This window comes from Nyctereutes procyonoides, unplaced genomic scaffold (assembly GCF_905146905.1).
Source record: "Nyctereutes procyonoides isolate TBG_1078 unplaced genomic scaffold, NYPRO_anot_genome, whole genome shotgun sequence".
Taxonomy (NCBI): Eukaryota; Metazoa; Chordata; class Mammalia; order Carnivora; family Canidae; genus Nyctereutes; species Nyctereutes procyonoides.
The window spans coordinates 16,278,099-16,299,424 of NW_026575121.1; the positions used below are offsets into that span (position 1 = coordinate 16,278,099).

The 21,326-nt window shown below is 35.9% G+C and overlaps 1 protein-coding gene across 6 annotated transcripts in view; it reads left to right on the forward strand.

Annotated features, from left to right (window-relative positions):
* Positions 1-21,326, forward strand: part of TDRD3 (tudor domain containing 3) — a 162,338-nt gene that overhangs the window by 98,305 nt on the left and 42,707 nt on the right. For all 6 annotated transcript variants that reach the window (XM_055335867.1, XM_055335868.1, XM_055335863.1 and 3 more), the window contains exons 9-10: positions 867-1,023; positions 1,688-1,813. In XM_055335867.1, coding sequence (XP_055191842.1) covers positions 867-1,023; positions 1,688-1,813 — 283 coding nt within the window. The remainder of the gene's footprint in view (positions 1-866; positions 1,024-1,687; positions 1,814-21,326) is intronic.

A 21,326-nucleotide genomic window follows, 5' to 3' on the forward strand; every position in this document is an offset into this window, starting at 1 on the left:
GGAAAGAGTATAGGCCATTTTATCAGATAAGAAAATATTTTCTGAAATGTCCAGAAAATTCCATTTATGTCTTATCATCTAGAGCTAAGTCACATGTCCACTTCTAAATCAGTCACTGACCAGGGAGAATGGGTTTATAACTATGGGTCAGGCTGTGTCTCCCTTGAACATATGACCATTTCATTCTTTTAAAAAAGTCAATTTTCAGGTTAAAGTAGATATAGTGAGCTGAAAAAAATATGGTCCTTAACTAAAGCCTTTAAATTTCAGTAAATTGAGAATACTTTTCTGAGGATATCTTGCTATGGAACATCAGAGCCCAGCAGTTTGGGGTTGTGGTAAGGATTAAACACATGAAGGGCGTGACATCACAAAGATGATGGAGTAGAGAGCTCCAGGAATTGATCCCACTGAGGATATAGAAGTATAGAAATATCAATCAAGGAAAATTTTCATTATATAGTTTTCACTTATTTTCAGAAGCTTTTATTCTGACACATTTTCCTTCTTCTTTCTTTCCTTTCCTTTCCTTCCTTCCTCCCTCCCTCCCTCCCTCCCTCCCTCCCTTTTTTTTTCCTTCCTTCCTTCCTTCCTTCCTTCCTTCCTTCCTTCCTTCCTTCCTTCCTTCTTTCATGCATTTGTAATGGTAGTTGTGAAGTCAGAGAGTACTTGAGGCATAACCCCACATATCATATATATTTTTCCTTGACTGTTGGTATGAAAAAGCAGCAAGTGAATGTTGTATGTATGATATTTTTTCCATAAGCAAGAGATGTAATTTTTACTTAAAAAACAGTATATAGTTTAAAACTTATACCTTGCTTATTTATGGCCATCAGCACAGTTTTGCTCTTAATTTCTTACAGGTTGATGAGAAGGCTCTGAAACACATAACAGAAATGGGCTTCAGTAAAGAAGCATCCAGGCAAGCTCTAATGGATAATGGCAACAACTTAGAAGCAGCACTGAATGTACTTCTTAACAGCAATAAACACAAACCTGTTACAGGACCACCTCTGAGAGGTAGAATTCATTAAGCAATGTGCCAGATAGTATTGTTTGCTTTTCAGGCTGGGGTTTTGTTGGGGGAGAGAAGCACCATAACTTCATTTCTGTTTATGGTAAGTGGAAGGAGCCCAATTTTGGAACCACGGAGACTTTTTCAAGTTACTCCAAGTCTGTTTGTCTTCATTTTATGTAAAGTAGGTCTAATAATACCTTATTTAACAGAGTTGTTATAAGCGATAGAGAAAAAATGTTATAAAGTAAGTTGTTCTATTAATTATTTCTAGAACTTTGCCCCTTGTATAACTAGTTTACAAACTTTAAAATTAACAAGCACATGACTTTTACTTAGTGTTATTCTTTAGTCATTCAAGCCTTAATCCTATATTCTTTTAAAACATAAGTGGTTAAAGAAAAATTTTATAAAAATGAATTTTTTCTATTAAGAGATAATTTACGTGAAGAAATTCAAATTTCCAAATAGATCGTTTAGAGAACTAAAGGTGCTGGTTAATACAATAATTTTAAAACTTTTTTATTTAAAAGATATAAAATACACAGAAAAATATGAAAAGAAAGAAATACAAAATCAAACTTAAGATGACCGATGATTATATTTTAGTGGGTTTTCTCCTTTTGTTTTTGCATGTACAATAACTATGTCATTTTTTCACTTCTTAAGGTAAAGGAAAAGGCAGGGGGAGAATAAGATCTGAAGAAGAGGAGGAACTGGGAAATGCAAGGCCATCAGCACCAAGCACATTATTTGATTTCTTGGAGTCTAAAATGGGGACACTGAGTGTGGAAGGTAGGCTAACTTAAAGTAGATTTCTTTTTAAAAGACCAAACTTGATTTGGAATTATTCAGAAAAAGAGTTTAATAAAGCAACTGATAATATGAACCTTTATCCTGGGTGTTAAAAATTTTAGTTACAAATTTCTTGTTTGACAGAAACAGAACAGAATTTTAATTGTTACATTTTGAAAATACTTAAAGGCAGTTTATTTTGCCCTTGAACTATGTGATGGATAATATCACCAAACTCTTTCCCCCAGCTTCACTAGATGATAGATTTAGCTATGAAAACAGATTGTTATGTTGGAGAAGTTATTATTATATAATCTAATAGAAATTTTGACTGTGAAATTGTTCTTTCTCTTCTTTCTCCACATATTACATATTATCTGAAAATATTCACACGAGTCAGTATGCTCTCACAATATGATGTATTCCTTAACATGATATATTTTAGTGATTAACGTAAATACTGAAAAGATAAATATGTGAAATGTATGTCTTTTTTCTAAGCATGGGATATAGTAAATATTTTCTAAAATAGTATGTTTTTAAAATATGATTCCAGGGGCACCTGGGTGGCTCAGTGGGTTAAGCATCCAACTCTTAATTTCAGCTCAGGTCATCATCTCAGGGTTATGAGATTAAGCCCCACATTGGGCTCTGCGCTAGGTATGGAGCCTGCTTCAGATCCTCTATCTCCCTCACTGTCTCTTCTTGAACCCCCCCCCAAAATAAATAAATAAAATAAAATATAATTCTAAAAAGTTAGGGAAATACACTTTTAAATTCAGTTTTCTCTTTCAGATATATTTTTAAGTAAATGAAAGCTTGGAGATAAAATTCTTTGATAAATTTGAAGTTTCCAGATTTCATGAAAATGGAAGTTCATTGCTAGATTATATAGAAAAGGCAGTGTATTTTGAGAAACCTGTTTGATGTAGACGAGATCTGTAAGTAGACACATGCAACAGCAATATTTTCTTGGTTGTAAAGCATAACGTATTGGTCTTCCATTACTGTTTAATAAATTACCACAAAGTCAGTGGCATAAAACACTGCAAATTTATTCTCTCATAGTTTCTGTGGGTCAGGAATCAAGGCAAACTTAGTTGGGGCATTTGCTCAACATCTCATATCCTGAAATCAAGATTTCATTTGGGGCTATGATTTTGGTTGGGGCTATGATTTTGGCTGAGGCTTGAAGTCCTCTCTTATACTCACTGGTAGTTAACAAAATTTAGTTCCCTTGTAGATAAGGCTAAAATCCCCATTTTCTTGCTTCTTGTTGCCTGGGTAGTGCTTTCAGTTCCTGGAAGTTCTCAGGTTCTTGCCACCTGACTCCCTCCATTGGCAGTTCACAACATGTTTCTTTGCTTCTATAAAGCCAGTAAGAAAATCTCTACTGCTTCTTCAAATCTCTGACTTCTTGATATTTTTGTTTCAACTTCCTTTATACTCTCCCAATCAGAACTTATGTGATTTTCTTTTATCTTTCTCTGTACATTTGCTTTTGACTCCTACAGTGTCTCCTAAATCATAATGAGATTGAGACTGAGAATAGCAATTTTATGGTGACCCATGTACCTTATAATGCTTTAGTTCTTACAGAACATATTCTATACCAACAAAACGAAATAATAGCATTCCATTTGGAAAAAGGTATCAAAGTTAAGATACATGACATAAATACTACACTTAAAAACTAACTCAGTGGAAAAAGAAAACTAACTCAGTGTTAGAGAGATATGCTTCTGAGGAGACAGAAATTCATGAGCACATATGGCCATACAGGGCATTGTTTTAGTAAATGTGTTTTACTTATGCCATTTATTAATATGGTACAGAATCTGCTAGCATGTGAGAAAAATATGGACACTGTGTAATATATATATATATAATATTCTAGATCCTTGGTTTTTACAGGGCATATAATCTGTGACCTTCATAAATTCCTAAATTCAAGAAATTAGATATTTCTAACATTTGTACAGTACAGCCTCTTAAATTGATCTCAAATCACGTTTCTGCAATCATCCTAACACCAGAAATTACCCCTCCAACTTATATTAGTTTTCTTTCTTCTTTCTTTCTTTCTTTTTTTTTTTTTTTTTTTTTTTTTTTTTTAAGAGAAAGAGCATAAGCAGGAGAAGAGCGGCAGAGAAAGAGGGAGAATCTTAGGCAGGCTTCACGCCCAGTGCAGAGCCCAGTGCAGGGCTCTGTCTCACAACCCTGATATTGTGACCTGAGTGGAAATCAAGAGTCAGATACTTAATGGACTGAGCATCCCAGGAGCCCTATATATTGTTTTCTGTCATACTTAGTGTCCACTATTTTCGGAGAAGCAAAATTTTCCTTCTTTCCTAGAAGTACTGGGAGGGAAGGCCAGCTGAAAACGATGGGAGATGAGCAAAATGCTTTGTAGAGGAGGTGGCACTTTAGACAAGTCCATGGAGCAACATTACATTAAGACAGTCCAAGTAGGGGGAGCTCTGGGTGTCCAGGCTTGGAGGCAGCACACCACCAGTTCCCTGTCTTTGAGACAGTGTGAGAGAGGTGGAGAGAGAGGGCCAGGGATAGAAGGGGGAAGCTGGGGACAGATAAAGAGGATTGTGTACTAAGGAATTTTTATTTTCGCTAAGTGGCATTGCAAGGCCATGAAAGGGTTCTTGGCACAAGACCAGTGAAGTTTCTTTGGTGCTTTTAGGAAAAACAATTTTTTTTTCCTCTGTCTACAAAGTGGAAAATGGGATTGAGACTGAAGCGAGACTTCATTCTATGGGCTACAAGGAATTCTTCATTCTATAAATGCATTTTATGTAGTATTTATTTGTAACGGGTCTATGGCTAGTGGTAGGGAGACATGATATAATAAAAAAGCTGTTTCTAAACATTCAGAGAAATACAGGGATCTTGTAGCTCTTGCCCCAAAGAAACTTACTGTCTAGTTTGTGAGATAGAAGAAACTACAAATTAAATGGACATTGAAATACTTACTAAAAAGGATTTTATCATACACTTTAGTGTAAACAACACTGAAAAAAATATAAAGGCTTAGCAGAAGCAGTTTTGAACACAGCAATCAGACATGATCTATATTTCTACAGGCATACCGTGGAGACATTGCAGGTTCAGTTCAGACTGCCACAGTAAAGCTTATAGTGTAGTAAAGTGAATAGCACAGTAAAGTGGGTCAAATAAGTTTTTTGGCTTTTCAATGCATACGAAAGTTATGTTTACACCATACTGTAGACTATTAGATGTACAATTGCATTATGTCTAAAACACAATGTATATATCTTGATTTAAAAATACTTTATTGGGGATCCCTGGGTGGCGCAGCGGTTTGGCGCCTGCCTTTGGCCCAGGGCGCGATCCTGGAGACCCAGGATCGAATCCCACGTCGGGCTCCTGGTGCATAGAGCCTGCTTCTCCCTCTGCCTGTGTCTCTGCCTCTCTCTCTCTCTCTGTGACTATCATAAATAAATAAAAATTTAAAAAAAAAAATACTTTATTGCTGGGCAGCCTGGGTGGCTCAGCAGGATAGCGCCTGCCTTAAGCCCAGGGTGTGATCCTGGAGTCCCCAGATCAAGTCCCGCGTCGGGCTCCCTGCATGGAGCCTGCTTCTCCCTCTGCCTGTGTCTCTGCCTCTCTCTCTCTCTGTGTCTTTCATGAATAAATAAATAAAATCTTTAAAAAAAAACTTTATTGCTAAAAAACGTTGTCATCTGAGCCTTTGGAAATTGATAATCACTGATTATACATCACCATAACAAATATAAAAACGGCGAATAAATTTGAAATATTGTAAGAATTACCGAAATGTGACATAGAGACATGAAGTGAACAAATGCTATTGGAAAGATGGTGCTGGTAGACTTGCTGGACAAAGGGTTCCCACGAACCTTCAGTTTGTAAAAAAAATATAATATCTATGAAGTACAATAAAATAATGTATGCCAGTAATCTGTAATAGTTTTTAATCCTTTACTTCGAAGTTTTATGGCCAAAATAAAACCAACTAGGTATTTTGAATGGCTAGGAAATACTTGAATCAGGCAGACTTGAAAATACTATTTGGGCTAATATTTCATTGTTTTAAATGTGTGACCAAAAGCTGATTCTGTCAGGAGCAGTTCTTCAGGCCCTAAACTTTTTCTTTGCTGATGTTGACATCACTCGTAAGAGATTCATTTTAACACACATAACCACAAACTGCTGAACAATAAATTGATAGGTGTATATACTGAAGATTACTGAGGTTGTAGATGTTCCTTATATTGTCCTGGCTCTGCCTTCATGTAATCAGTCCTGTTACAGTGAAGGTGACAGGATAGGTGTGAATGCTCACCTGTGGTGGCCCTCACTGTTATTCTTTCTCTTGTTAACCCACTCAGTGCTGCTGCAGTTTTCTTAGGTGAGCTGGGGTTCACAAGAAAGTGAATGGATGAGGCAGACCGAATTGTTTTTTGCTCATTTTATGATTTTATGTTTCTTCCTAAATTGGAAATAAAGCCTAAAATAACTTTTTACTTTCATAAAATTGGTCTTCTCTCAGAATATGGTCATTGTTCTATAAATCTTGAGTTCTAAAAGTAAGTCTTCACTGATGGGAGAAACTGTTGGCCATTTTTCTGAGGAAAATTAAGGAGACTTTTCAGGATGGAGTCTCCATAATATTTAATGGTTAAATGCTTCATGGGCAGCTAATGGAAAAAGTTAGGATCTTAATCATTTTAATGTTCGTAACGTTGGTGTCATTATGTGGGTCTGTTACAGTCCCAGATTGATTATAAAGAAATCGTCATGATACATATATTTGGAGTTTTTAAATTTTTGTTTCTAGGTTAGTTGAATAACCAGATCTTTCTTGCTTCTATGTTTTGTTTTATATGAGCTGTCTCGGAATTTTCTTTAATTTTAGCACCTTAGAAATCATCTTTTAGCTGAGTAAATGTAGGCCTGGATAGACTTGTTATTATCATAACAGATTCTGTGTAATGTGTTAGGCTTCTTGGGGACAAAAAAATGTGTCCTTTAAGAATATACTTTTGACATATTTAAGGCAGGTTAGTAACACATTTACTTTCACATTATATAATTTTCTCTAAAAGTGTGCTATCATTTCTAATTTTTTAAAACTTCTTTCAGAGGTCATTGATCATCACATGTACTTATCTTAAAGATTTTCTCTTAACATTGCCTTTTTTGTTGTATCTTTAAATTGGAATCAAACATAATTCTAGTTGACATTTTTATCAGTATTCTGAAAAAAATGAGGTTGGATTATATTATGCTCTGACAGTAATCACTAATTAAAGTGTTTCTATGTGATATGTAATGACTTGATGTCAACTTGGGAAGACTTAATTGATCAGCTTCTGATGGGGTGTGTTTCAAAACGCTTTTGTATATAGATTTTTCTTTTTGAATTTGGTTTTACAGACTAGCTATTATAATTGGTGGTTAGATTATCAAGCCAACTTTCAAAAATACATTTTTGTTCCATCATATACTTTATCAATATATCACCTCAGTGATTCGTAACTATCATTAAAACAATAGTATTTTAAATTTCAACTTGAGACAGAAAGAGTAGATTTGATTCTTTCTATTATTATGGATGATAGCTAGGTTGGACAGAGATGGGGTTAGGAATGCCTTGAGACAGTAACTTTACTGTTTTAACTTTCTATATCTAAATAAGAACAGAATAACCTTAATTTGTTCTGAGTAAGGAACAAAGAGCATGAGAATATTGGACAGAGTAACTCTTATATTTATATTTATCTAACAGTCCTTTTTTTGTGTAGTTTATTCTGTAAATTACATGTTACCAGTTTTGTTTCTTCATAGTTTGCTTCAGAATTTTAGAAAGCAGAATAAAGAATATAACCTAGTTAAAAAAAAAGAATATAACCTAGTTATATGTAAACACTTAGAAAAATATGAAATCAAATAGAGACATTTTTATGAAAAGGATATTAAATTAAGTAAATATAGGAACTAAGAATCATCCAACATGTATAAATGTTGAACATGGTCATAGGTGATCAAGCTTTCTCTTTCCAGGATCTAATCTTATCTTCTGCTTTCCGAAACTCTTTTGTTTCATGGTCATAGAGTTCTGTAATTCCTCAAGATGTGTGATTATCTGATTTTGCCTTTTTGGCTTGTTGGTTATAATTGAGAAGAGCACCTCTTACCTAGTTGTATCTGTGTCCCTTCTACTTTCAAACTTGCCAACCTGTTTTTTTCTTGTAGGGTTATTTTGAAGGCAGTGACTCGGTTCAGCGTCTGCCTTTGGCTCAGGTCATGATCTCAGGGTCCTAGGATCAAGCCCTGCGGAGGGCTCCCTGCTCAGTGGGGATCCTCCCTCCCACTCATGCTCTTACCATCTCTCTCTTTCTCAAATAAATAACTAAATACATAAATAAATAAATGAAATCTTTAAAAAAAAAGTAATCAACACCTTCTTTTCATACCGTATTCTCTTAAAGTATCAGCGTCCTTAGGTGGTCTGTTTCAAGACAATAGGCTACAGTTTAAATGCACAGTAAGGAGTTCCAACTTCCTGTTAGGGGATGAGACGTTCACTGCCCTGCACTCTTTCTTTGTAAACAAGTTTTTGAGATTCTGTCACTTTTATCACCCTATTATCTGGAACCAACTTCTAAATTAGTTTGCTTTAGGATGCAAGCCACAGAAGTGGAAATAAGCAAAAAGGGATTTTTTTTTTTTGGCTCAATAACTAGAAAATTTGTCTCTGCATTCTGCTATTTTTGTATGTTGACAGAGTGTTTCCACGTGGTAGCAATGACTGACGCAGGCAGCTCCAGGTGTAACATAAACCAACATATAATGATGTATAAAGATATGCAGGTAAAAAGACTCCGCTTTGCAAGTAAATTTTGGGGGGGGGGGCAAAGATAAATACCTTTCATCATGTAAATTATTGGTTAACCAAGCTCAAATGAGTTCTTCTAGGGATTTTGGCATTGCTGTTGGAGTTTGTTTTGGAGTGGCTGGGACAGAAGCCCAGAGAGACTTGGAGAAATGAGCACTGTAGCTATTGGTGTCAAATCTCCATTCATAATATGAGATAAAAGGTAATAAAAAAAATATTTGTCAGAAACAAGGAAATGCTCCCCATATCTGGAAAGTCAGACAAAAAAAAAAAAAAAGGTCTTCTATCCCTTAGGAAAGCACAGGACATCTTAACTGATTTAATTAATTTCATCAAAGCATTCCTACCCCATCTCTGTCCAAATTAACTATCTTCCATAATAACAGAAAGAATCAAATTTTGAAAACTGAAGAAGAAGGGCCTGTAGGAAGGAAATGAGATATAATGATAATGGCTTAATTGGAAAGGCGGGAACCTAAGTCATGAAAAGAGAAAATGTATGTTTTAGGCCAGATGTTCTTGTGAAGAAAAGATCACCCAAGTATAGATCTTCCTTGACTTAAGATAGGTTTACATCCTGGTAAACCCATTGTAAGTCAAAATGTATTTAATACACCTCACCTACCAAATCTCATAACTTAGCCTAGCCTAACTTAAATGTGCTCAGAACACTGACATTAGTTTACAGTTGGACAAAATTGTCTAATACAAAGCTTATTCTAAAACAAAGGGTTGAATATTTCATGCAATCTATAGAATACTGAAATAAAAATATGCCAGAGTGCTGCATATGTAATGTCCTTTTATGAATGTAAATTTAGTGGTGATTTGAACTTAACAATGTATATAGAATATCATATGTGGATTTAGGGATAACTTTAGGAAAAAATTTAAAGGAAATATATAGAAAGTTGGTTAAAATCAGCTTACCATAAATTTGACATGCACTTTTTAAAGCATACCTTAGAAGGGCATTTTAAGAATAGAAAACCAGAATTGATGTTAATAAATGTCTTGATCAGGTACCACAGAAAGTGTATTGTTTCCTGTTGTATAGATGTTAATTGATAAATCTAGGAAAAATTAAGTTCAAAATATACGTAACAAAAGAAAAGGAAAATGGCCCATGATCTCATCACCATATTCTGTTTTTGTTTCTGTGTGAGATCATACTTACATAAAGCTGCTTTTTCTGTCCTAATAATAAAATACAACCATATTTCTGTGTGATTATATATTCCCGTCAGCATAATTTTTTTTTTAAGATTTTATTTATTTATTCATGAGAAACACAGAGAGAGAGAGAGGCAGAGACACAGGCAGAGGGAGAAGCAGGCTCCATGCAGGGAGCTCAACGTGGGACTTGATCCTGGGTCTCCAGGATCACATCCTGGGCTGTAGGAGGTGCTAACCGTTCAGCCACCTGGGGCTCCCCCACCCCCACCCCCCGTCAGCATAATTTTTAATGGCTGCATAGTAATTTATTGTAGCTCCATTAATGTTAGTTATGTAAAAGTTTCTAAACTTTGGTATAACAATAACCTTCCAAAAATATTTCAGTTGAATTATTTACATATCAATGGTTATTTTTTCAGGCAAATGTATGGAAATCAAATTATTTGGCATATATATTTTTAAGATTTGTTAACCAGGCTACAAAGTGTGATATATAATTAATTTGGGGGGGGGGACTTAGATCTATAGAAGATAGATATAGCTTTTCTCAGGATACTAGAACACACGAGCCTCTTTTTCATTTTTGCCATTCTTCTGTTTTCCTCCTCCTCAATTAATGGTCCATTCATGTAAGCATTTATTGACCATAAAAATAAAATAATAGGTGCCATTATTGAACATCTATTATATGGTAGGAACTGTTCTGGGTGCTTTGCATGCCATTTGTTTAATCATCTGCAAATGCAAAATATATATTACTTCCATTTGACAGATAAATAATAGATATGAAGTGATAATACATGTTACCCATAAGAACTAAGGAACTGTAACATGGCCCACTGTCTGATTCCCAACTCAGAACTTTTTCTGTGGTGCTCCGTTTCTAAGTACCTATTCATTTGGGGGGCAGAAAGAGCAATTAAGAGTTTAATTTTAAGACATGTTAATTTTTAAAAATCAAGGAGAGACATCAAGCAGGCAGTTGAATTTAGAGATCAAGTAGAGGTGGAGGAACCAGTAAAGGAAACTGACAAAGCAGCTGCCAGAAGAAGCGGGAGGAGTAAGAGGGAAAGTGAGAGTGTCCATTGAGTTTACACAGCATCAACAGGGTACAGGTGAATGTTTAACAGCAGGCTCTGGGATGAATTTTGTAGTAGAAATATCTCCACTGTGTCCAGTGTCACACCATCAGTAGTTTAACAACCAGCTTCCAGTTTTTTCTAAAAATTTGATGTCAGCTCTAGAGCAGTGTTCAAGTTGGGTCCAGCACACCACTGATTGAAAAACATTGATGAAAGTAGTGCCAGTGAAGTGGTGCGGTTAGAACACAAGCTGAAGGGCAGCCCAGGTGGCTCAGGGGTTTAGCACCTGCGTTTGGCTCCTTGCATAGAGGCTGCTTCTCCCTCTGCCTGTGTCTCTGCCTCTCTCTCTCTCATGAATAAATAAATAAAATCTTAAAAAAAAAAAGAATACAAGCTGAAGGATATCCAGCAGATAAATGTTATATTGGCATTAAAATGAGTATTTTAAAGAGATTGGTAAAAAAAAAAAAAGCATAATTAGTATAGCATGAAAAAGTTAAGCCATATGCTTAGGATGATGGGTGATCTCTCTTCCTGCCTCTCGCACTATATTTTTAAAAGGTTACATTTTATTTTTATGATATATGGAAAGCATAATCATTTAAAAACTACTTGTGTTTATATGTACCTCCAAGGCATGAGACATAATCCTTGGTCTTATATTTTATAATCTAAGTCAGAATTCATTCATACAGAATAAATTTGTAGAGAAAATTATTTTTTATTGAGGAAACAAGTATGTAAATTATGAACTGATAGACAAATTTTCAGAGCCAAAGAGTTTTTGTTCTCATTACAGAATATACACAACATATTTTATACAAAAAGCCCAAATTTGTATCATGATTGTTTTGAGGTAAAAAAAAATTAGGTATAAAATGGCTGATATATAGACATAGAAATATTAGAAAGGGTTATGCTTTAGTTATTATATGAATTCATGTTCTAGTCAGTTGAGACCAGCTTTTTGTAACAAATACCTTCAATAATTTATTTTTGTTTTGTTTTACTTGTTGGAGAATTATTCTGCAGTAGTTTCAGCTATTCTCCTTGAATCATTTTATACGTCAGTAGGTAACCTCTTGTACCATGGTACTATGGCTTTTTAAAATAGTATTCTAGTGGCACCTGGGTGGCTCGGTGGTTGAGCGTCTGCCTTTGGCTCGGGTCATGATTCTGGGGTCCTGGGATCGAGTCCCATGTAGAGCTTCCTGCAGGGAGCCTGCTTCTCCCTCTGCTTATGCCTCTGCCTCTCTCTGTGTGTCTCTCATGAATAAATGAATAAAATATTTAAAAATAAATAAATAAATAATAATAAAATAAAAATAGTATTCTAGCCATAAACAGATATTATTTTGCTTTTTCTTCATAAAAATCCTCTTTACTTTCATTTTTTTTGTTTTTGTCCATGAAATTATAGTAGTTTTAATTTCACTCGCATATTTTGGCTTTAAGTTGTTAAGAGTTCTCACTTTTGTTTTGCTATAGTTTTCTGTGTGATTTGCAAGAAATGTGTTACAAAGATAATATGGAGTCTAAAATTATACTCATGATCCTGAAAAATATTAATCAGTTTGGAAGAAAAGATCAGTTTAGTTTAAATTTAATTTCTTATGTTTGAGCTTCCTATATGAGAGTTCTAGTTGTTTTGACACATCATCCTTTCAGCTTTTACAAGTTTGATAAGTGACATTTTAGTCGGTGTTTCCAGTGTATTTTCTGTAGTAAACATTGATATTTGAATTAAAGCAAAAATAATATAAATTGTTTGTTTTTTTTAATTGTTATTTGTGAATGGTTTCCGACTCGCCAGTTTAGCACCTCTTGTATAAACACTCAGCCTGTTAACAAGGGAATGTTACCTGATTTATGCAATTCCACCAATGCGCAGTTGTACTGAAGGCATTAATGGCAGTGAGTAGTATGGGGATGATAGTAACACTGCAGTGCTACGTTGATTAAAAATTTTTGTGTTATTGAATGTCCAGGATATGCTAGGAAGATGAAATAATCCAGTTTGAGAAGAGTTTTATAAGAAACACAGGTGGGCAGCTGCAGTGGCTGAGCGGTTTAGCGTCGCCTTCAGCCCAGGGCGTGATCCTGGAGACCCGGGATCGAGTCCCACGTCGGGCTCCCTGCATGGAGCCTGCTTCTCCCTCTGCCTGTGTCTCTGCCCCCATCTCTCTCTAATACATAAATAAAATCTTTAAAAAAATTTTCCAAATGCTTGGAGATTTTCTAAAAAAAAAAAAAAAAAAAGAAAGAAAGAAAGAAAAGAGAAAAGAAAGGAACACAGAGGTGTGACTGACAGTTTAGGTATTAGAGTTGGTTGAAAGGAAAGAAATAAGGAATGGGCCTGTATAGTTTAGGGTTTAATGCATTAGGATTAAGAGCTCTGATGACTCAGGTAAGGATGGAGCAACGGCAGGAAATATGTCAGGCTCCACAAAGCAATGGCACCGTACCCCATTACCTCATCTTCTTTAATGCTTCTTCACTGGAGGAAAAGAACATTATACCCATAGAGGGGTATTTTTTCTTCTTGCACTTGTTAGAAAATACAGATTACAAGAGATTATGCTATCGTGGTAGTATGAATAGACAGTAGTAATTACCAGGAAAAAAACCTTTATTTTCTAAAATTGTTTTTTCTTTGTAAGAGCAATGCATATTCAGTCTGGGAAATAATGAATGATTATTTATTCATTCCACAGTATTAACTTGAGGCTTACCATGTGGCAGGTACTATGTTAGAAAGGATATACTGGTAAAAGAACACTGTTTAGAGGTCTTAAAGTCTAGCATAGGAGAAAGATTGTGGCATTTCTCTGTTGTGCTGTTATTGTGTATATTGCTGTGCACAGAGCAAAGATGCTTGGCTCAGTCTCTGGGTATAGAGAAGGACCTCCCAGAAAAAGTGAAATCCAAGCTGAGAAGTGAAGAGAGGCTAGAGGCAAGACAACTAGGACATGTTCTGGCACTGTGCAGGCAAGGATGCATGTGTGATCGTAATACACTGAAAATACTCAGAACAAGACTGCTCATCTACCAGGAGGCAAAACTCTGTTTTAGAGTGTCTGTAACTTACTGATAGAGAAAAGGCCAAATTGTGGCTACAAATACCCTCTGAAGAGAACAAAATTTGTGTTTAGTGTGTTTAGAGGTAGAAGAAAAATCAAATTAATCCAATGGCATATTTTACATATGAAATTTGTGATGTATTCGTATTCCTGCAATTTGTTTAATAAAGAAGAAAAAGAAGGAAAATCAGCTAAGTTAAACATATGTATTCTCATTTAATGAATTGATTTGTACAGGCAATTATTTTTTTATCCTGGCAAAAATATTTTTGTGGTAATCCCAACCTGTGTTCCACAGGGAAATACTGAAAGTGACTCATGGTTATTAATGATTTAATGTTATTAGTACAATGGTATCTTTTGTTGAGGAGGTATAGCAGGGAAGTTAATAGTGATGTCTGGAAACTGGATGGTTAATCCCAGCTCGGCCCTAGTTAGTTGTATCACCTTGGTTAAGCTTCTCCAACTTCCTTAGTTGTAAAATGGGAATGTTATAGTTGTACCCTGAGCTAAGTTGGTCTTTTAACTGTATGAGGAATTTTATGTACTCCCGAACGAATTTTTTTTTCTTTTGCATTTGTAAGGACTGGCTTGGACTTTTCATGCCTGTTAAGCATGACTGGAGAAGGGCCATCTTTGTAGCTGTATCACTAATGGGTGTTGTGTGCTTTTTCAATGTTTGCATATTTGTTCATTTATAGCAGCAATGATTTTATGCTTCATGCCCCCCTTTTCTTCATGGACTTTCTCTGTTTTTAAAGGGAGTTTGGGATACTAAAAGATTAATTCTGTGAACATTGAATATCATAAATAAGTTGATTTATGAGCTTAGCCTTAAGCTTAATGTGTGTCACAACTATGAAAGAGTATCATGAGAATAAAAAGAAACTATATCTTTGAGTAACAAAAGAAAAATGTTGGGGATCCCTGGGTAGGTCAGTGGTTTAGCGCCGCCTTCAGCCCAGAGGTGATCCTGAGTCTGGGGATCGAGTCCCACATCGGGCTCCCTGCATGGAGCCTGCTTCTCCCTCTGCCTGTGTCTCTGCCTCTCTCTCTCTCTGTATCTCATGAATAAATAAAATAAAAATCTTTAAAAATAAATAAATAAATATTAAAAAAAAGAAAAATGTCTCATTATGGGTAGCCCAGGTGGCTCAGCCGTTTGGTGCCACCTTCAGCCCAGGGTGTGATCCTTCAGGATCAAGTCCCACATCAGGCTCCCTGCATGGAGCCTGTTTCCCCTGCCTGTGTCTCTACCTCTTTCTCTCTGTGTCTCTCATGAAAAATAAATAAAATCTTTAAAAAAAATGTCACATCAGATTACTAATGTTCATTTTTGTGTCCTTTTATTCTGGGATTTGTTGTTCTTATATAGCATAATGGACACCAATTTTGGAATATTGGTATATTTAACTTTTCCCCCTTGCAACTAATAGTTATTGGTGATTATGTTTTTACCTGCAAGGATTCTTTTCAGGGACACATTATCTTTATGAAGCAAGTTTCCAGCCCAAGACTTTCATGTGTGCTATACCTTCTTCTTGGACTACTCTTCCTTTCATTGCATTGGTTCTCTTTAGGGCACAGCCAAAGCACACTTCTTCAGAGAATTTTTCCTCCTAAAATGGATACTCCCACTCCTCCCAGTTTTATATAGAAGTGTCTATCTATTTCCCTCTTAGTCATTATCATAATTTTAAACTGTGTTGTTAGTTTGTTTACTTAAGCAGAAGTCTGCTTCTTCCCATTATACCTAAAGCACCACAGGATAGAGAGATTATGAGTTTTACTGCTGCTTTGTATATAGTGACTAGATGTGTTGACACTTGTCCATAGTCCGTGCTCACTTAACTATAGAATAGAGTAACTGAATGAAGAAAATAGGTAGGTAGCATTATTCCAATTTTAAAAGGTCACACAGCTGCCACGTGGTAGAACTGGGATTTAAGTTTGTCAGTCTAATTCCAAAAACCCTATATGGGCCACGAGAAAAGCAATTTCACAGCTATTTCTAATTGATTCTTCACCAGAATCTTGTAATAAGTCTAATTATCTGCACTTTCCAGATGAAGAAACTGGAGCTCTTTGTGGCTTTGTCAAAGATGCAGTATTCAGAAGTGGGAGAATGAATGTATTTGGCCTGAGCTCAGTGTTTCTATGTTGTGCAATGTTTCTTTGTAACCTCTTGAATTCATTCTAACTCTGTCCTAGTATGCTTTGATGCAAACCTTTCTAAGAGAAAGTAAGACAGAAAATGGATTTTCTATTTCAGTGTTGCTCCCTTAGCAGAGCCCAGGTGACAGTGTTAAACAGGTAATGATTTTGAACTTAGAAGCTTGTTCCATTCCCATTGTTTTTAGTAACTATATCTTTCTTTTAGCAAATACTTACTGAATACCATCTGTTTGCTGTTTTATAGGTAGGCACTGGAAAAAACTGCTAAGACTTACACTTCACCCTCAATTTGGTTAATATAATATTATGTATTATATATATGGTTAGTATATAATAATATTTAAAGTACCCTCCTTTAAAAAATAAAGAGCATGCAGTATCAAAATGATAGTGAAGTTTTTACTAAAACATTCTTTCTGCTCTATTTTCAACAACAACAATAAAAATAAATGCAAACAAAAAAATAAAAAAAGCAAGGGAATGATCCTAACTAAAGTTAGGGGTTGGTGGTAGGGGAGATGTGTAAATAGGGAAGCAATTTATCATCCAATATTGTTTAAATTTGTTTGCATAATTATAATGCTAGTAATAATAATAACTGTGACATCCCACATTTACTGCATGCTTATTAAAGCCAGATATTGTTCTAAGTACTTTGCATGTATTAACCTAGTTAATCCTCTGAGGTAAACTCTATTGTTATCCCTATCTTAAAGATGAGGCTCAGAAAAGTTTTATCTTGTCTAAGATTTCAAACCTATTAAGTGGCAGAGCTGTGGTATAACCTATGCAGTCCTTCTCCAGAGGTTGTACCCTACACACTGCTATCTCTGATTCCAAATACCTGTCCAACTGTTAATAAGGGTTTTAGTTTTTTTCTGCATTAACGGATAGAGACTTAATTTTAGGTCAGGATTCTGGTAGTATCCAAATTTCCCTGGTATCCAATTTTTTAAGCCCATCAGGGATTGGGAAAAAGCCTTTGTGATTTCTGCATTTCACCAGAAATGAACAGATGTAGGCGATAAAATTATAGCTAAATGTTGTTAGTTGCATTGTTTTGTTTCTCTGGGTAGGCAAGTTGGCATAGTGGAAAATAGTGGCTTCAGTTAGATTTGAGTTTAAATTCTGGCATCAACATTCTGTAGCTTCTAGCCTTCTTTATTTCTTTATTTGTAAAATAAAGATAATATTGTCCTTCAAGATGATTGTGAGAATTACATGAAATAATGTAGGCAAAAGATCTTCAGAGTAGAGTTAAGCACATAGTAAAATCTTAATAAATATTAAGTCACTTCTTCTGGTAGATATCTCAGAATAAATTGAAGAATCACCTTGGGAAGCAAAATGTACCCGATTTTCTACTATAAAATTCAGGTATATCTACAACTGGAAAATGAATATTCAGTGAAGAAGTATTAATATTTTAAGATGCCTGATTAATTAAGCACATTCCTATATACAAACCCAAATAATTTGTGGTAATTAATAAATTCATTTTTAATGACCCTTGCATTTCAAATCATGAGAATTTAAAACATAATCAATTATCTTATAAACATACATTTGAAACTCATAAGTCAGACAGAACTCATACAGCAATCTTTTATTAGTTTTCATATGAGCTTTTATCACTTTGATCTTTTAGAGGTACCTGGCTGATTCAGTTAGTGGAGCATGCAACTCCCGAACTCAGGGTTGTGAGTTCAAGCCTCACACTGGGTCTGGAGACTTCTTGGGGAATCACTTTGTTCTTCTAGAGGTTTTCACAGTTTATCCAGTTTTTGATGAATTTTTCCATGATTTTTTGCTAATCTTGCCCCTTTTTTCCTCCTATTTAATATTAAATGTTACCGATTTCTATATATATTTTTGTTTCATGTTTCTTCAGGTCATTAAAAACAATTTTATTCTACTGCCTGTATAGAAAAATATCTCACTATATTTATTACTAGAGTGATTGTAGCCTGCCTGTGGTGTTGAGTAGTATTTTGGGTGATTTGAAATCATCATGCCTTCTGAAGAAGTGTGGCAGAGAGCAACTAGATTCTGAGTGGAGAACTGAGGAGCTTTCCATTTGATTTTGGTGCTGTTTCTTTCTTTATTTTATTTTTTATTTTTTTTAATTTATTTTTTTATTGGAGTTCAATTTGCCAACATATAGCATAACACCCAGTGCTCATCCCGCCAAGTGCCCCTCTCAGTGCCCATCACCCAGTCACCCCAACCGCCCGCCCACCTCCCTTTCCACTACCCCTTGTTCATTTCCCAGAGTTCGGTGTCTCTCATGTTTTGTCACCCTCACTGATATTTTTACTCATTTTCTCTCCTTTCCCTTTATTCCCTTTCACTAATTTTTATATTCCCCAAATGAATGAGACCATATAATGTTTGTTCTTTTTTGATTAACTTGTTTCATTCAGCATAATACCCTCCAGGTCCATCCACGTCGAAGCAAAAGGTGGGTATTTGTCGTTTCTAATGGCTGAGTAATATTCCATTGTATACATAAATCACATCTTCTTTATCCATTCATCTTTCGATGGGCACCAAGGCTCCTTCCACAGTTTAGCTATTGTGAACACTGCTGCTATAAACATCGGGGTGCAGGTGTCCCAGCGTTTCACTGCATCTGTATCTTTGGGGTAAATCCCCAGCAGTGCAATTGCTGGGTCTCAGGGCAGATCTATTTTTTTATTATTTTTTTAATTTTTATTTATTTATGATAGTCACACACACAGAGAGAGAAAGAGGCAGAGACACAGGCAGAGGGAGAAGCAGGCTCCATGCACCGGGAGCCCGACGTGGGACTCGATCCCGGGTCTCCAGGATCGCGCCCTGGGCCAAAGGCAGGCGCCAAACCGCTGCGCCACCCAGGGATCCCCGCAGATCTATTTTTAACTCTTTGAGGAACCTCCACACAGTTTTCCAGAGTGGCTGCACCAGTTCACATTCCCACCAACAGTGTAAGGGGGTTCCCCTTTCTCCACATCCTCTCCAACATTTGTGGTTTCCTGCCTTATTAATTTTCCCCATTCTCACTGGTGTGAGGTGGTATCTCATTGTGGTTTTGATTTGTATTTCCCTGATGGCCAGTGATGCGGAGCATTTTCTCATGTGCTTGTTGGCCATGTGTATGTCTTCCTCTGTGAGATTTCTGTTCATGTCTTTTGCCCATTTCATGATTGGATTTTTTGTTTCTTTGGTGTTGAGTTTAATAAGTTCTTTATAGATCTTGGAAACTAGCCCTTTATCTGATACGTCATTTGCAAATATCTTCTCTCATTCTGTAGCTTGTCTTTTAGTTTTGTTTACGGTATCTTTTGCTGTGCAGAAGCTTCTTATCTTGATGAAGTCCCAAGAGTTCATTTTTGCTTTTGTTTCTTTTGCCTTCATGGATGTATCTTGCAAGAAGTTGCTGTGGCTATTTCTTTGTTTAAAATCACATTTTCCACAATTTAGTAATTGAGCATCTTCTGGTATTTATTTAATAGGTTAGCTCACTTTCAAAATTCTTACTATTGTATCTGACTTCATTACATAACCTAAGAAAAGATATTGGATTTAAGGACATTTCAGGAATGATGCAACATTTAATGACCTTCCTTTTTTCTTGGCTTACAGTTATTTTATTTTAGGAAAAAAATGGATGTATATGAAAACTATGTTCTTTTAAAATCACAGTTGTAGGGACTGAGTAGCTCAGTGGTTGGGCATCTGCCTTTGGCTCAGGGTGTGATCCTGGGGTCGAGTCTCACATCTGGCTCCCTGCATGGAGTCTGCTTCTCTCTCTGCCTGTGTCTCTGCCTCTCTCTCTCTCTGTCTCTCATGAATAAATAAATAAAATCTTTTTTTAAAAAATCACAGTTGTATTTTCTCCTTACTTAGTTTATTTCTAAACTTATTTTTAAAAGTAGTTTTCTTTATGGAGTCTTCTCTCACTGTACTATCTCAGCATAATAATAGAGATAAAGTATATTTATTATTAGTAAGTTACTTGTTTTACTCTGTAATCTAATGTACATCATCAAATAAGTATGGAAATCTTTTCCTTTTTTTTTCTTTTAGAAGAATTATATATATATATTTTTAATTTTTATTTATTTATGATAGTCACAGAGAGAGAGAGAGAGAGAGAGAGAGAGAGGCAGAGACACAGGCAGAGGGAGAAGCAGGCTCCATGCACCGGGAGCCCAACGTGGGATTCGATCCCGGGCCTCCAGGATCGCACCCTGGGCCAAAGGCAGGCGCCAAACCGCTGCGCCACCCAGGGATCCCCTCTTTTAGAAGAATTAAAATCAAATTCTCTCATACCTACATTCTGTATACATGATTATCCAGATCCCTATCCATAGTCCAAGATACTTGGTTACTCTCATGATGACCTAAGTTACTTGTACTTCCTGACCATCAGAGGTATTGGTAGCTCTAACTAGAATACCTTTAAAATTTCATTCCTAAACGTAGCAAATCTAAAATGCTCACTTCAAACCTATTGACAGCAAATAAAATATCTTCATATTTAACTGATTCTGGAAGCTGAAAATCTTCTTCAACTCACAAGGGACCTATTTCTATCCCATAAATCTTATAACATCTTTATCTTGAGACTGCCCTGGAGACTATTGGTAATGTATATAAACTGCTAGTATGTGGGGCCTAGTACACAACAGATAGCAAGAGGCAGCTGCTGTTTTTATTCTGTGAGAATGACTGGAACAAATGCTAGTACATGCTTTCTGCTGAAAATGCTCATTTGTGTCCTCCTTATGTTCACTCTTCCTGCTTCCCTAAATTATCACTCCTGGATAATAATGCCAGAGAAACTAAAGGTGACCATTTTTCTTCTCTCTAAAGAAAAATACAATATTGAATACAATTGTTAAAAATAAGATATTTGTGGGATCCCTGGGTGGCGCAGTGGTTTGGCGCCTGCCTTTGGTCCAGGGTGCGATCCTGGAGACCTGGAATCGAATCCCACGTCGGGCTCCCGGTGCATGGAGCCTGCTTCTCCCTTCCCTCTGCCTGTGTCTCTGCCTCTCTCTCTCTCTCTCTCTCTCTGTGACTATCATAAATAAATAAAAATTAAAAAAATAAGATATTTG